The sequence below is a fragment of the Lactuca virosa genome, chromosome 5 (genome assembly GCF_052849685.1).
Source record: "Lactuca virosa cultivar CGN04683 chromosome 5, Lactuca_virosa_CGN04683_v6, whole genome shotgun sequence".
Taxonomy (NCBI): Eukaryota; Viridiplantae; Streptophyta; class Magnoliopsida; order Asterales; family Asteraceae; genus Lactuca; species Lactuca virosa.
This window is the reverse complement of record NC_136430.1, coordinates 416,923,500-416,941,824: the sequence shown is the minus strand read 5'-3', so window position 1 is coordinate 416,941,824 and position 18,325 is coordinate 416,923,500. Positions and strand designations below refer to the sequence as shown.

General features: G+C 34.4%; 1 protein-coding gene across 1 annotated transcript; it reads left to right on the top strand.

Annotated features, from left to right (window-relative positions):
• Positions 1 to 8,998: 8,998 nt before the first annotated feature.
• Positions 8,999 to 9,343, top strand: LOC145114033 (uncharacterized). The gene has a single exon (XM_079050052.1). It carries the CDS (start codon positions 8,999 to 9,001, stop codon positions 9,341 to 9,343), a length of 345 nt encoding a protein of 114 aa, XP_078906178.1.
• The last annotated feature ends 8,982 nt before the right edge of the window (positions 9,344 to 18,325 follow it).

Here is an 18,325-nt window from a genome sequence, read left to right as displayed (position 1 = left end):
CAGACTTTAATTGACAAACATTGTATCACTAACTCAAATGGTAATACTAAATGTATATCTTGCTTATCCGCTATTGATCATTCCCAACAACCTAATCACCGTGGATATGTGTTGCCTTCAACCAAAACCTTCCTGAAATTTCCCATCTCCAACAATGAAGTTCACTCAGTGAATGAAATTCTCAGAATGTTCCCTGATTGTTCCAGTAACAACATTGTCTCTGGCTACCATCCAAAATCCTCTCTTATTGATGTTTCTTCCAACTCGTCTGAGTGCAATTACTATATAACCATCAATAACACACCTTGGTCCAAAACTAAGAAAAGAGTTTTCAAATTAAATGAACAAAATTCCTCCAACTCAAATGTTAAGAGTAATCAAAGTTCAAATCTTAAAAGAAAAAAATTCTGGAATTAAGGCATGTTATCGTTGTGAAGAATCATCTCACAAAATCATTGACTGCACTTCTGAAGAGAGTTCTAATCGTGCTAATAATATCATTGCTCAAAATAACAAATGTTTTAAAGGGACGCTCTTTAAACTGTCTCCCTGATACTTGTTTCGATATTTTTTTTAGTAACCCATTGCAAAATGGGTCAGCGTGTACTAATGGTATATTTTAGCACTTTAGGGTAAAGAGCATATTTGATATTTACACATCGGATGTTCAAGGCATACGATTGGATTCAAGTCTCTACTAGGTGATTACGGTAGAAAGAATGGTCATACGGTTACATATGGAGACAATGGCAAAGGAGCTACAAAAGGCTATGGCACTATCAAGTGTAAATATGTTGTGTTCAAGAATGTGTCCTACGTCAAAGGCCTCTAACACATCCTCATTTCTATTAGCCAACTTTGTAACACTAACTATAAAGTCCACGTTAACAGGAAGAAAGGACAAGTGATTGATCAACAAAATGTTACTATGCTCACTGCAAATCGACTAAATGACATTTATGTCATGGACATGTTTTCCGCTGACAACTCTCTTAGACATTGCTTATTCTCTCGTGCTGTGACATCCCCATTTTCACGGCCAGAAAAGACCGATTTTGTTTATGCTTTATAAAAATCAGAGTACCTCTTTTAATAAAAATGTTGCGGAATTTGTTCCCAATAAAAAATGATAAATACGTTATCAAAGCATTTCCGAAGAAATGTATTTTTATTCATTTTAAAACATTTGGGATGTCATCGTCAATACAGAAACATAAGCATAAATAGAACTTACATTCATTTATACTAGTGATCTACATCTCTTTAATCTCTCAGTGTAATATAACTTCGTATCGACACCTGTGATACAAATAAGCTTGAGTGGGTCAGGTTGGGAAACCCGGTGAGTACATAGGGATTTCAATCCCACAATGTTATATCATATATATAATTTAGAACTCACAACATATACAATTTCACCATATATATATATAAGCAAATCTTACCCCACCATGTTAATCCTTACAACGAGACTATCCATACTCTCGGACCTTAAATTTTACCTCTTACTTAACCCATACTCTCGGATCTAATTCATGCTCTCGGATCAATAATTGTGCCCATTCCATACTCTCGGATTAGGGACAAGTGTCTATGTGAAATCCATTCTCCCGGATTAACGAAGAATGACTATGTCATATCCATACTCCCGGATTGAGGACGACTGACTATGTCTTAATCCATACTCCCGGACTAAGGACAACTGACTATGTCTTAATTCACACTCCTGGATTAATGACAGTTGACTATGTCCAATCCATACTCTCGGACTAGGGACAATGACTATGTTTAATCCATGCTTCTGGATCAATGACATATACTAAAGTTCTATTCTCTGAGTATAACTCACTCGTACTCGTAAGAAAATACTACCCAATGTTCCTCATAATTAATTTAGGTTTACTCTTTATCTTAAACCATCATATATAATCAGGTATCTTCTTTAACACATATTTCAGACAACATCAATTAACTCGCACATAAACATATAATTAATACTTCAATCAATACTTGTATTAAAATCATGTTCATGAAAGGGATTATGCACTCACTTGATAAGGTGGTGACTCTGTACTCGGACGACGCTTCGTTTACTTAAAACAATTTCCTTCGACAAAACCTAGTATCATTACCACTAGAGTTTAGTCTAATGTTCGACGAGACTAATTAATAGTCTAGCTATTATTACTATTATATAAACGTTAACACAATACTTTTCACCCACTATGTACAGACAGGGCCAGACATGGAACACCGGAGGGCAGGATCATTTTGGCATAAATAGCACTTCTGAAATCCAGCAACCCAAGCGGCCCTCCAAACCAGATTCCCCGTACCGCGAGTGGTTAAAAAGATATTATAACGACACTTATATAACTCATAATAATAGCCCAAATATTTATTATAAGGTCCTAATAACATTACTATATTTAAATAAAAACTATATTTAAAATAGCGTAGGCATATCTTACCTACGAGGGAGTTTGGCTAGAAGTCGGGCTCTGCAGGGGCAGAACTTCCGAGCCGAAAGCTCTTCTTCTCGGAGCCGTCGAGCGCTCTAGGGCTTTCTTCTAGCGCTAGGGGAGTTTTGGGAGGTTTAGAGAGAATGTAGAGAGAAGAAAGAATTGGAAAGGTGTGAAGAAAATGAGGGTGGGAGAGGTTCTATTTATAGGGTGAAATATGGCTGAACTTGGTGCCATATGTCACAATCTGGTGGCAAGACTTGGGGAGAAAGCAATCGCCAAGATTGTGTCACGTTACCCATTTTCGCACAACACACTTCCGACTTCTAAAATCCGTAACTTTCGCATACGAGCTCCGTTTTTGACGTTATTTATATCCACGTGTAGGTAAAAATAAGATCTACAACTTTCATTTTGACTCTGTCGGCTAATTCTCGACTGATCTTAAATTTAATAGTAGGAGGAGATTATACTGTTAAATGACCGCGAAAAAATAGTAACTCTTTCATACGGACTCCGTTTTCGTCTTTCTTTTTATCGTTGACTTCCTATTAATGAGATATCCAACTCTCATTTAGTTTGCGTAGGCCAAAAACCGCTCGATCTAAAATTCGAGTTTCGGGTTGTGCACCGCTATGCCAAATCTTAGAAAATTCATAACTTCCTCATACGAAGTCAGATTTGGGCGTTCTTTTTATGCACGCTCTCGGTTTAACGTATACTACAACTTTTTTTTAGATCACTAAGGCCAAAAAGTCCTCTATCGTAAATTCACTATTTACGTCACCCGGTGCCGTGCCGGTTTTGCCGTAAAACTTCGACGGGCCATAACTTATTCGTTATAACTCGGATTTCGGCGTTCTTTATATGTACGAAACCCTTGTAACATATACTATAACTTGGTTAAGATTAATCCTTCTAAATAAACTTCCATAAAAAACTCATTTTTGATGCTCATTGTCTCTAAATTGACTAGCCAGAAGCTGCGAACGTTACAATCATCTCCCCCTTAGGTTGATTACGTCCCAGAATCATCAACGAAATAGGGCTGTATAATGACTCCATATGTTATATTTTCATCCTAGGTAATAACCGTAACTTCTATGTTTCTTCGAATGCGTATCTAACTCCTGGTCTTCTTGACTGCAAACGATGCTTGATCTTGCACCCGTTCTCTATGCCTCGTTAGACTTTCAATCATGACCTTCATGTCACAACCTCATTCTTCATCAGAGACTCCTTAAGATAAGTTTATTTGATTACTATAATGGACCGATGTGTCATATTCTAATGACCTATCATCGTATGTTGCAACGCTCAGACTCAGGTCTCTTAGAGTCAAATTCCAGAATGGAATATATTTTCCTTCATGTTCTAATCTCATCTTAAAAGGTAGCATTTCTAGCTACAAGCAACTATCGCGATACCTCTACTGATCGCCTTGATTGTCTTTTATTTCAACCTTCCGGCTTAAGTCAGATGTTACATCGAACTTGGTCCTCTGAACCACGTAACATACTTATCGTAGTCGGACTTAATTTGATATGACAGCTAGGGTCGGAATAACAATCATCTTCTTAGTCATTACCGAAACAATGGTAACGACATACTTGGATAAAACGAGATCAATTACTAGTTCCATGGTAACCTTGTGACTTTCCCTGATCCAAGTGCGAGTCCTGTGCTTCCGGTAGTATAGGCCTCTATTACCATTCACACCTACTCATACTCGTCCCAAGTATTGTCTCGTAGTTTTCCAAGTCACCATACAAGAAAATCACACAACATCTTAATACATCAGATAGCAAAACGAAGGTTTTATATTATTCCGTGAAACAATTACGTGGGTGTTCAAGTTCATCCTAGACTATGCCTCTAATAGGCTACACTTTAAGATACTATAACTTGATCTTCGGATATCCATCCTCACTCCTAATTCCTTGCATTGTCAGCTGCTTCGTCTAGGATCATATGGAATGCTCTTGCCTTCGGCTTTGACGGCACATTTGGTTCGCAACTTCTTCTCTCCTTGGGCAGGTTTGCTTGTAGTGTCTTTCTTCACCACACCTAAAGCAGAATTCTCTCTTGGTTGTGCATTCGCTGGCATAATGACCAGTCTTCCCGCATTTGAAGCAGATCATCTCTTTAGAGCATCTCCCAATGTGCTTCCTTCTGCACTTGTCACACCATTGTGCTCCTTCTCCAGACTTTGAGAATTTTCTCTTCTCGTCGGACTTTGTGGATCCTTCAAACTTTTTCTAATCGCCAACTTCAACCTTGCTGGCGGCTCTTCCCTTGATCATATCTTCAACAGACTTGGCAACCTAGATAGCTACCTCTACAGTAGGTGCCTGACGTACCGGCACCGCATACTCCCAGGGAAGTCCCTTTGCGTACTTATCGACTTTTGTCAGCTCGTCTGGGACAAGGCGCAAATCAAACTCCATTTTGTCCGTGAAGTTGTTGGTGTATTCATCGATGGACATGCTCCCTTTCTTCAAAGTTAGGAATTGGTTCTCTAGCTCGAGCAGCTTTTGGGATGAGCAATACTTGCGCTTGAAATGCACCAAAAACTCTACCCAAGTCAGTTGCAGGGGCTCATTGGGGCTTAGAGTCTTCCCCAGGGTGTTCCACCAGCGCACAACGCCTCCTCGGAACTGACGTACTGCAAATGTGGTCTGTAACTTGCCTCTGCATCCACACATCATGAAGGCCAACTCCATCTCCGAGATCCAATCCATAACTCTGATCGGATCTTCCTTTCCAGTGAAAGTCGATGGCTTGCAAGTTAGAAAATCCTTGTACTTGCATCCGTTCCTCTCGTCTCCGTCATCTTGCTTGTTTCGTCGAACTATTGGTGGGTTGGCTTGACCAATGGTCCCACTGTAGTTCCCTCCTTCCGACTGCCCATCATTCAGTTCAGGCTGTTCGATTGGTATTGTAGCTTCCTCTCGATTCTATTGAAGCAAACGTCTGGTTTCCTCCATTTGACGATCCAACATCATTTGCATCATCGCCTGTACTCCGGCCATCGTGATGGGCTCAGGAGTGGCTACCACAACAGGTTTTTGCTCAATCACTGGAGGTTGATTCCTGTTTTCGTTCGTGTTCCCGACTCCACTTCGGGTTCTTGCCATTTCGATCTATACACCAATTCAAACGTTCGGTGTGTAATGATGAGAATTAAGATAGGAAAGATTTTATTTACGATCGACGTGTAAATCTCCCTTCACTCCAAAAAGTTATATGTCAGTTCTAATACCATAATTAAACGTTTAGAAACCTGAACACATAAAGTTTCCAGATCCGGTCGGCAACAGACCATAGATTTGATCATATAATGCATATCATAAATCATTTAGCACATAAAAGCATGTTAGGTATTTTCCCTAAATAAGCTAGTGCTTGTGTCTATTCAGGTGTATTACCTAAATTTTATTAGACACACTCCTCACAATCATTGCTTAGCATTCTAAGTTTAAGTCCAGAAATAAATCCATATTCCTAGTTCGCTTAAACTAATGCTCTGATACCAACTGTGACATCCCCATTTTCACGGCCAGAAAAGACCGATTTTGTTTATGCTTTATAAAAATCAGAGTACCTCTTTTAATAAAAATGTTGTGGAATTTTGTTCCCAATAAAACATGATAAATACGTTATCAAAACATTTCCGAAGAAATGTATTTTTATTCATTTTAAAACATTTGGGATGTCATCGTCAATACAGAAACATAAGCATAAACAGAACTTACATTCATTTATACTAGTGATCTACATCTCTTTAATCTCTCAGTGTAATATAACTTCGTATCGACACCTGTGATACAAATAAGCTTGAGTGGGTAAGGTTGGGAAACCCGGTGAGTACATAGGGTTTTCAATCCCACAATGTTATATCATATATATAATTTAGAACTCACAAAATATACAATTTCACCATATATATATATAAGCAACTCTTACCCCACCACGTTAATCCTTACAACGAGACTATCCATACTCTCGGACCTTAAATTTTACCTCTTACTTAACCTATACTCTCGGATCTAATTCATGCTCTCGGATCAATAATTGTGCCCATTCCATACTCTCGGATTAGGGACAAGTGTCTATGTGAAATCCATTCTCCCGGATTAACGAAGAATGACTATGTCCTATCCATACTACCGGACTGAGAACGACTGACTATGTCTTAATCCATACTCCCAGACTAAGGACAACTGACTATGTCTTAATCCATACTCCCGGATTAATGACAGTTGATTATGTCCAATCCATACTCTCGGACGAGGGACAATGACTATGTCTAATCCATGCTCCCGGATCAATGACATATACTAAAGTTCTATTCTCTGAGTATAACTCACTCGTACTCGTAAGAAAATACTACCCAATATTCCTCATAATTAATTTAGGTTTACTCTTTATCCTAAACCATCATATATAATCAGGTATCTTCTTTAACACATATTTCAGACAACATCAATTAACTCACACATAAACATATAATTAATACTTCAATCAATACTTGTATTAAAATCATGTTCATGAAAGGGACTATGCACTCACTTGATAAGGTGGTGACTCTGTACTCGGACAACGCTTCGTTTACTTAAAACAATTTCCTTCGACAAAACCTAGTATCATTACCACTAGAGTTTAGTCTAATGTTCGACGAGACTAATTAATAGTCTAGCTATTATTACTATTATATAAACGTTAACACAATACTTTTCACCCACTATGTACAGACAGGGGCCAGACATGGAACACCGGAGGGCAGGATCATTTTGGCATAAAGCACTTCTGAAATCCAGCAACCCAAGCGGCCCTCCAAACCAGATTCCCCGTACCGCGAGTGGTTAAAAAGATATTATAACGACACTTATATAACTCATAATAATAGCCCAAATATTTATTATAAGGTCCTAATAACATTACTATATTTAAATAAAAACTATATTTAAAATAGCGTAGGCGTATCTTACCTACGAGGGGGTTTGGCTAGAAGCCGGGCTCTGCAGGGGCAGAACTTCCGAGCCAAAAGCTCTTCTTCTCGGAGCCGTCGAGCGCTCTGGGGCTTTCTTCTAGCGCTAGGGGGTTTTGGGAGGTTTAGAGAGAGTGTAGAGAGAAGAAAGAATTGGAAAGGTGTAAAGAAAATGAGGGTGTCAGAGGTTCTATTTATAGGGTGAAATATGGCTGAACTTGGTGCCATATGTCACAATCTGGTGGCAAGGCTTGGGGAGAAAGCAATGGCCAAGATTGTGCCACGTCACCCATTTCCACACAACACACTTCCGACTTCTAAAATCCGTAACTTTCGCATACGAGCTTCGTTTTTGATGTTCTTTATATCCACGCGTAGGTAAAAATAAGATCTACAACTTTTATTTTGACTCCGTCGGCTAATTCTCGACCGATCTTAAATTTAACAGTATGAGGAGATTATACTGTTAAATGACAGCGAAAAATTCGTAACTCTTTCATACGGACTCCGTTTTCGTCTGTATTTCTATCGTTGACTTCCTATTAATGAGATCTTCAACTCTCATTTAGTTCGCGTAGGCCAAAAACCGCTCGATCTAAAATTCGAGTTTCGGGCCGTGCACCGCTATGCCAAATCTTAGAAAATTCATAACTTCCTCATACGAAGTCAGATTTGGGCGTTCTTTTTATGCACGCTCTCGGTTTAACGTATACTACAACTTTTGTTTAGATAACTAATGGTAAAAAGTCCTCTATCGTAAATTCACTATTTACGTCTCCCGGTGCCGTGTCGGTTTTGCCGTAAAACTTCGACGGGGCATAACTTATTCGTTATAACTCGGATTTCGGTGTTCTTTATATGTACGGAACCCTTGTAACATATACTATAACTTGGTTAAGATTAATCCTTCTAAATAATCTTCCATCAAAACCTCATTTTGATGCTCACTGTCTCTAAATTGACTAGCCAGAAGCTGCGAGCCTTATACGTGCTCAATCTCATCTAAATTGGTTGTGGAACAAAAGACTCTATCATCTGAACTTCAAAAACATTTCCAATATCTCTAGAAATCATCTTGTAATAGGAATACCTAAGATGAAGTTTGTTAAAGATAAGCTATGTTCAACATGTGAAAAGGGAAAGCAAACAAAGTGTTCATTCAAGCCCAAGTCCTGTTCTTACATCACTAATCATTTTCATCTACTTTATATGGACTTGTTCAGACCTGTTCCAGTCAAATCAAGATATGGAAAGAAGCTCACCCTTGTCATTGTGGATGAATTCTAAAGATTCACCTAGGTGATCTTTTTGAGGAAGAAAATCATGTTGCTGATGAGATCATTTCTCTCATTAAGCAATGGGAAGTTATTTAAGATCAAAAGTCAGGCAACTTCAAAGTGATCATGGCACTGAATTCAGAAACTCCACTTTAGAAGATTTCTGCATATCTACAGGAATTTCTCAGAAATTTTCAGTTGTCATAACTCCTCAACAAAATGGCATTGCTGAGTGACGAAATTGGACTCTCATTGAAGCTAAGCGAACTATGGTTGTTGAGGCTGGTCTTCCACTATTCTTATGGGCTGAAGCTGTCAATACAGCTTCTTACACTCAAAACTTATCTATCATTGTGAAGCGCCATGGGAAAACTGCATATAAGTTGTTGAAAGGGAAAAAACCTAATATCTCCTACTTTCAAGTCTTTAGATGTGTCAGTTACATACTGAATCAGAGAGATCAACATTCCAAATTTGAAGCCAAAGCTGATGAAGGAATATTCTTAGGATATTCTAGTATGTCTAAAGTCTATAGAGTGTTTAATCTTTCCATACAAACTGTTGAGGAATCCACACATGTTACGTTTGATGAAGACTCGTACATACAGGATTAGACAAGGGATTTATCAGGCCGAGTAGTTCACCCTGGGGAGTATCGATATTATTTATGAAGAAGAAGAAGGATGGCTCCCACAAGATGTGCATTGATTATCGGGAGTTGAATAAGTTGACGGTGAAGAACCGTTATCCGCTTTCAAGGATTGACGATTTGTTTGACCAGCTTGTGGGTGTGTCTTGGTTCTCTAAGATTGATTTGCGATCAGGCTATCATCACATAAGGGTTCGAGATGAGAATGTTCGAAAGACGGCCTTCAGGACTCATTATGTTCATTACAAGTTTGTGGTGATGCCTTTTGGGCTCACTAATGCACTAGCAGTGTTCATGGATCTCATAAACTAGGTTTGCAGACCGATGCTAGATCGGTCAGTCATCGTGTTTATTGATGACATTTTGGTCTATTCTAAGACCAAGGACCATCATGAGGATCACCTACGGCAGGTTTTGGAGACTCGGAGGAGGGAGAGGCTTTATGCCAAGTTCTCCAAGTGCAAGTTCTAGTTGCGCGAGATGCAGTTTGTGGGGCACCTTGTCAACTAGAAGGGTATATTGGTCGATCCGGCCAAGATTGAGGCTGTGATGCAGTGGGAGGTTCCGAGGTCTCCATCCAAGATTCACAGTTTCCTTGGTTTAACTGGGTGTTATTGAAGGTTTATCGAGAATTTCTCCAGGATTGCAATTCCATTAACTAGGTTAACAAAAAAGTCTGCTACTTTCCGTTGGGGGTCTGAGCAGCAGGCGGCGTTTGACCAAGAGTGCGCATTTCATTCCTATTCATGAGATCCTTTCCACGGAGAAGTTAGCGGATGTCCATATCGAGGAGGTTGTAGCATGACATGAGGTTCCCCATCTCGGTGGTTTCCGATTGGGATGTTCGATTCACTTCCAGGTTTTGGAATAGGTTCAATGAGGAATTGAGTACTCGGTTGCATTTCAGTATAGCTTTTTGGTGTGTTTTATTTGCACTAGTATTTTATTTATAAAGTCCTATCTAATCTCAGCTAGTCTTAAACACAATTAGGCAGTGTACCTAGTCGTGAAGTAATATATTTATGGTAAGAAAGGGGTCGAACGCAGGGAACATGATGGTTTAGATCAAATAATTAAATGTTAATTAAATTAAGACAAAATTTCATAATTGATCCTTGTGGTTTCCAAAATATCTCACTTTGAGGACTTTCAAGGAAAACGTCACGCCACTGGTCCCTGTGGTTTGCAAAATTACATGAAAGGTCCTCCTGCCGTTAAATCTAACCATTCAGCTGTTAGATTTTAATGAAAAAGACTATTTTACCCTTGTACCAAATTTGAAATATTCTACAAACCTATGGGATCATTTGTGTAATTTTGTATATATATAAATTATAAATATAAATTTTATATATAGCCGAGGATGTTGAGGTTTCAAAAGGAAGCATTATTATATAGGACGTTCCTAGTGAACGGTTCACAAGGATCACTAGGAAATAAACTTAAATTTAATAAAGTGGCAGAATATTTTATTAAAAAACTAGCCAATATAAATTTTTTTATAATTTTTTTTGAACGGCAGAATATTTTATTAAAAAACTAGCAAAATGATAGAAAGAAATCATGACAATAAAAAGTGGCAGAAGTCGGATTTTGAAGCCAAGAGCTCCAACTAATCTTGGCTTTACTACACATATAAGAAATCCAAAAGAAGGATCTATAAACAATATCATTGAAAAGCATGGATTTTCTAGGCATAACCGTTCCAAAAACTATCGAATTCCAAAAATTGCACATGCACCAGAAAGATGTCATAACCACAGCATTAAAGGCCTTTCGTTGTCCCTTTCTCAAAGCAACAAATTCTTACCACTTAATAAGGGTGTGAACGTTAATCTGAGTCGGAATATGAATTCCCCACCAAATATCAATGTGCGGCCAAATCTCCATCAACTCAGTACAATCTGCAAAGAAATGATCAATAGACTCCACCGAACGGGAACATATAGGGCATACAATCGAGTCCACCATTATTCCTTTATGAGATAGTCTCTATCTAGTAGGAATACTGAGTAACTGAATCCTCCATAAAAGAATCTTGATCTTGATGGGAACCTAGTTATTCCATCTAGTCTCACCACCTCCAGAGTGAAGCATACTCCCATCTAAGAACCAACGAGCAGAGAAAACAGAAAAAGTATCTGAAACATACATAAACCAACCCAATCTATCAGGAATCAATTGCAATTGAAAATCCTACAAAAGATAAATAAAAGCATCCCACTGCTCCTCCTCAATACCACCTCTAGGACTACGTCTAAAAGTAACAGGATCCCACCACAAGGTCAGACGATCTCTAAATGTAGCTTGTCTAATAGTATCCAAAGCAAAAATTCTATGAAACGTTTCGGCAAGAGGGGCCTCTTCAATCCACAAATCCTGCCAAAAATACGTATGGTTACGATCACCAACCCTAATAGGAAAGAAAGACTGAATATCGATACCCTTCTCCTGCTATTGAGTAAACATTCGAATCACTCCACACCAAGGTCTTGATCCGGATCTCCTATGGGACATAGACTTGCAACCTCCATCAGAGACATACAAAGATTTGATAATCTGAACCATTAACAGATCATGACAATGATAGAATCTCCACCACCAACGTATCATCATGGCCCTATTAAAGGAATATAAACACCCAATACCAAAACCACCCTCTACTTTAGCCGCTAAAACTATTTACCATCTGACCTAGTGCATACATCTCTCATCCAAATCTGCTCCCCAAAAGAATCTAGCTCACATCGACTCTAGAGACTTAAGAGCTGAAACAGGAGCAAGAAAAATCAACATTAGGTAACTACTCAACGAACCCAGAACCGACTTAACCAAAGTAAGTCAATCACCAAAAGAAAGGCATTTAACCTTCCATCCTGGCAATCTGCTCTGAAACCAATCAAACACAGCAGACCATACAGATATACAAGACATATTCTGACTAACTGGAACACCGAGGTGGATAAAAGGAAGCTCAGAAACTGCACCCATCATGTTTGCAACACTAGAGACATGAGATAAAGGAACCCCCACACCAATAAATTTCCTTTTATGCAAATTGATTTTAAGACCCGAAGTCATAAAGAAACAACGAAGAATACGAATCAGACGATTCACATTCTCAGGAAGAAGAAATCAACATAACATCATCAACATATAAAAGATGAGAAATCTCGATGCCTGAAATAGAGATCCCCCTAAACACGTTAGCCATTTGAGATCTAACCAAATCCACATAAAGACCTCCATCACCTATATGAAAAGGAAATGAGAAAGAGAATCTCTTTATCTTAAACCACGATGAATCTGGAATTCATCGGTAGGCGGTCCATTAACCAAAACCGAAGCCCTGGCAGATTTCAATAACTCCATAATCCAACCACACCTTAACGGACCAAACCCCATAATCTGCATTATCTCTAAAAGGTAGTCCCATGAGAGGGAATCATAGGCATTCTCAAAGTCTACCTTAAGAAGCATTAGGGAATTCCCGGAAGATTTACTCCAAGCCACTACCTAATTAAGGAGAATGGGACCATCCAGAATTTGTCTACCTTTGACAATAGCAGATTGCTCAAAACTAACGAAACTAGCAATTACCTCCACCAATCTATTAGCTAAAAGTTTACCAATATTTTTTATTGGCACCCAATTAGACTAATAGGTCTAAAGTCTCTCGGAGTTTTCGGGTCTCGAACTTTGGGGATAATAGTAAAAAAGGAAGCATTACATCCCTTCGGAATAGAAGAATGATGAAAAAAATGCATGACAAATGCCTCAACATCCTCCGCTATAATTTTAGTTATTTATTATTCTTCTATTTTTTTTTTATATTTTTTGATTCAAGTAACGAAAAATAGAAAAACAAAAAACAAAAACTCAAATAGCAAAATTGTAACATACCCTAATATATAAATACATTTTACATTTTTTTTTATCTTTTTTTGGTTTTTTTCGTATTTGTTTTTAATTTTTTCGTAATATTTTTTTTAACTTTTTTGTATTATTTTTTAATTTTTTCCTATTTTTAATTTTTTCGTTGTTTCGTTTTATTTTTCATCAATTTGATAAATTTTGTTGACATTTTCCAAAACGTGTAAAATATATGAATATATTAGAGTATACTACAATTTTGGTGTTTGAGTTTTTTTGGTTTTTTTAATAATTTTGGTTATTTATGGTTTTTGTAACTTTTTTTATTATTTTGATTCGAGTAAATAAAATAGTTATATTTACAAATATAAATAAAGAAAATAAACATAACTTTTTAATTTACTCGAATCAAAATAAAAAAAATTACAAAAACCATAAATAACAAAAATAATTAAAAAAAAATGGTAAACCAAAAAAACTCAAACACAAAAATCGTAATATACTCTAATATATTCATATATTTTACACTTTTAGAAAAAGTTCAATTTTTTTTATCATATTGATGAAAAATAAAATGAGACAACGAAAAAAAAATAAAAATAGGAAAAAACTAAAAAATAATACAAAAAAATTAATAAATAACACAAAGAAATTAAAAAAAATATATGAAAAAAACCAAAAAAAAGTTGAAAAGTGTAAAATGTCTTAATATATTAGAGTATAGTACAATTTTGGTGTTTGAGTTTTTATTTTTTTTCTTTTCTATTTTTTATTACTTGAATCAAAATAAATAAAAACAATATAAGCATAATAAATAACTAAAATTAAAACAAATAGAAAACAAAAAGTGAAGTAATGACAATAATAAATGCAAACATAAAGTTGCTAACGATATTAGCAAAAAGGTTCATCACATGTTATTGACAGATCTGTACTGGACGGGGCCCAAAGTCGGGCAATGCCCGATGGATGTCGAACGAGGCCCATTGTATGTATGATATGTAGTATTTTAGGGAGAAATCACTAACCACTGTGCTTACAGTTCAAGTTTTGTTTCAGGTATTTCCGATTCGAAAGGAAATGTCCCAACTTGATCGCAGCGCATCCATCCATTTTTCTGCACTTTTATGATTTTCGGTTTGTTTCTACTTTGACATATTTCTAGATGATTGATATGGATATTAGATGGTTTTAGGTTAATTAAAAATGAATTTTTTTACTCATGATTTTTTGAATGTTACGGAAATTAAATATTTTTTAATGTTATTTGAACAACTTATATGTATTTGTGAATTTGGATTGTGCTTTTGTCATATTTTGAAACTTTATTTACGGTTGAACTAACTTAAGTGGTGAATCTTTAGTTAAATGATTTATTTTTTTTATTTTAAATGAGTTAATCCAAGTTTAACCAATTTATATAATATGTTAGGTTGATAACTAAATAAATATGTCAATTCGGTGACAACCCAGTTGTGTTGAAAATATCAACTCATTTAAATAAATATGTTGGGTTGGGTTGAAAACTTTAACCCAATTAATAAATTAGGTGAACGTGAATCCAACCCAGATCGACTCATTGTCAACTCTACTCACAATATCGGTAAGCCGTAATAAACGGCGGGGAGCATATTTTTATTTAATAGTTCGTATTTTTTCTAAAGAATATATTATGAATAAATTAAGTAGTATTAATGGTAAATTTATATAAAAAATTTAATGATAAGATATGTAAAAAAAAGTTTAATTCTAAAATGTATTAATAATAAAAAGAGAAATCTAGGTCGGCCGCCGCCACATAGTTGGTGACCTATTATTACCAGTAACACAATAGTATTTTTAAACAAAATGTAAAGGTTAATATCTATACGTATATAAAAGTTATATATGGTTGATAATATATTTATAAAAAAAAATCTAATCATATTTTAGATAAAATTAGTCGATTGTTACACTTTTTTACCATTCTAAGTTATTTTCAATGTTCAAAACTACATATACTAAAATCACGTCCACATTAAATAAAAAACACGAATATATATCATGTGTATTCGAAAAATGCGATGACCTCTGTCATGAGCCTGGGAGGATTAATGTTGCAACCAACAATAATAGTACGCTCATTATTGAGAAACTTTTAACCACTTATTTTTCCAATAATATTTATTGAAAAATGTATTACTGCTATCATATGAAAATTTTAGTAAATTTAGCATTTTAAAATTAAATATGTTCTTTAACTTTATCATTTTAAACGGTTTAATATAGGTAGTTTATAATAACAAAACAGTTTTATTAATTGCACATTGATTAGAAATGTATCGTTTGCTCACTTGTATCTTTTGTTATGAATTGTGATTAAGTTTAACTACACATTAGTAACAATTAGTACTTACAACTTTTTCTAAAAAAAAAATTAGTACTTATAAAATATTTAAGAAATAGTACTTAAAAAACTAGGCAATAATAAATATCATTTAGTACATTGTAAAATAATTATGTATGTGTTTTTTTCAAAAGAATATAATACAATAATTACAAAATTATGTGAAGAATAAAAGCGAAAAGGACAGTTGGATATGCAGAGTGATATGACAAGAGAATCTGAGAAGACCGAGGGAGCTCTGTACATGAGATTTGGGAAGAAGGCATGAGATCCTTCCCAGCTGACCTACGCCTGCACCATCACAACTATGGTCAAACCCTTTCAATAGGCTTGGCTAAATGGACACCCTATTTTACCATTTAGACACCCTATATAATTTTTAAGGTATTTTTATTGGTTAAAATTATATTGTTTTTTGAAAAAGATGCTTAAAAATAGTTACCTATTGGTTGACTTTTGTGAGACCGTGACACGCAATCCTAGTCATTCATTTACTAGACAAAACAAAAAACATTTTTAAAATGCAAAATAATTGAAAATTTTCGAATTTTTTTTTCAAATATTATTTTCGGAATTTATATTTTCCAAAAAAAATACCAAAAAAAATAAAATAAAATAAAAGAATACTTTTTTTACATATTCTATCAGAATAATATAATATTCTATATATCCGAGAAATCTAATATAATATTTCTAACATTCTAAAAATCACATTATAATATTTACAGTGTAATATTCTATTAGAATATTTCACGTATTTTTCAAAAAAAAAAAGGTAATTTTTTTTATTTTTATTTTATTTTTTTATTTTTATATATTTTTAGATAATTAAAGTTCCGAAAACAATAATTAAAAAAAGAATTTTTGGAATTTTCCTTTTATTTTGCATTTTAAAATTATTTTTAGATTTAGTCTCACGGTATCACAAAATTAGCATTGTCTAAAATGAACCTGAACATATATATATATATATATATATATATACATATATATATATATATATAGGGTTGAGATCGGTTGAGAACTCATAATTTTTCCTAAGAACCCGAGAACTAAAACTGGAGCGTTGGATCAAAAGTAATTTATTAAGAACATGATCGCCATCTTACAAATCTCATTTAATGTTTAATTTTTTGTGTTATTTAATATATTAATATAAATGTCTAAAAATTTACATAATCAATCAAATTTTCAGATTTTTTTTAATATAGTATTTTTCGTTTTTTTTAAATGCAGATTTTTTAATTTTTTTTATAGAAAACATGAATTTTTGAAAAAAAAAACTGAATTTTTTTTAAATAAAAACTGCAATTTTTTCAAAAAAACTACAATTTTTTTTTAAAAAAAAAAACTGTAATTTTTTCAAAAAACTACAACTTTTTTTTTAAAAAAAAAACTGCATTTTTTTTTCAAAAAAACTGCAATTTTTCTAATGAAAACTGCATTTTTCTTAAAAAAAACTGCATTTTTAATTAAAAAAAACTGTAATTTTTTCAAAAAAAACTATAAGTTTTTTAAAGAAAGTTACATTTTTTTCAAAAAAAACTGCATTAAAAAAAAACTGCAATTTTTTCAAAAAAAACAGCATTTTTTTTTAAAAAAAGTAAATTTTTAGGTGCATATATGTATATTTTTTCAAATGCATATATGTATATTTCTTATACTATAATATTCGTAAGTAAATCACAAAAAATCTCATTTTTATTAATTAATCTATAAACATAATAGTACAAGTATTTTATTCGATACAAAATAAAATATACAAAAAAAAAATGCTACAAATTTCAAAGCGTTTTCATGTTTTCGTGTCAATATTTCCTTATTTTCTTCAATTTATCATTTTTGACCTCTTCAATATTCACCACAATTTCTTCCAAATATATAGGAAAATTAAAAAAAATGATTGATGCAAAAACACTCACAAATACATATGTGATTTTCATGTGATTAACATATGAATCACATTTACACATGACATCATATGTAAATCACATGCGATTCACATATGATTTACATGTGAATCGCATGTGATTTACATGTGAAGCAAATGTGATTTACGTGTGAATCACATGTGATTCATACGTGAATTACATGTGATTTACATGTGAATTACGTGTAAATGTGATTTACATGTGAATCATATGTGACCAACTTGTGATTTACATGTGAATTACAGGTTATTCATATGTGAATTACATGTGATTTACATGTGAATCACGTGTAACTGTGATTTACATGTGAATCACATGTGATTTATATGTGAATAATATGTAATTTATGGATCAAGACATCAAGTATCCAGGCAAGTTTTGATTTAGAAAAAATAGACCAAACCAAAATACCTTGATTATAGCCATATATGGCTTCTTGTTTGGCCTTTTAGTATAAGGAACTAACAACATAAGATCCTCCTACACATCCACAAATACAGATGATACTTACATGAATAATTTATTAATTGTGCACAGATTTAACATCAAAAATATCTATAAAATTACTATCTGACGGAATTATTGAACATATAAATAGATTATAGTATGTAGATATCAAATGAATCTAGCAAAGAATCACTAAAGCAAATCAAAATCCTAGAAATCCTGCTTCATAAACTCGAAGAAAGAGGTTATTAAAAACAAAACTCAGGTTGAATGATCCGGATCAATAAAATGTGTTTTGGGGACAAAGTTT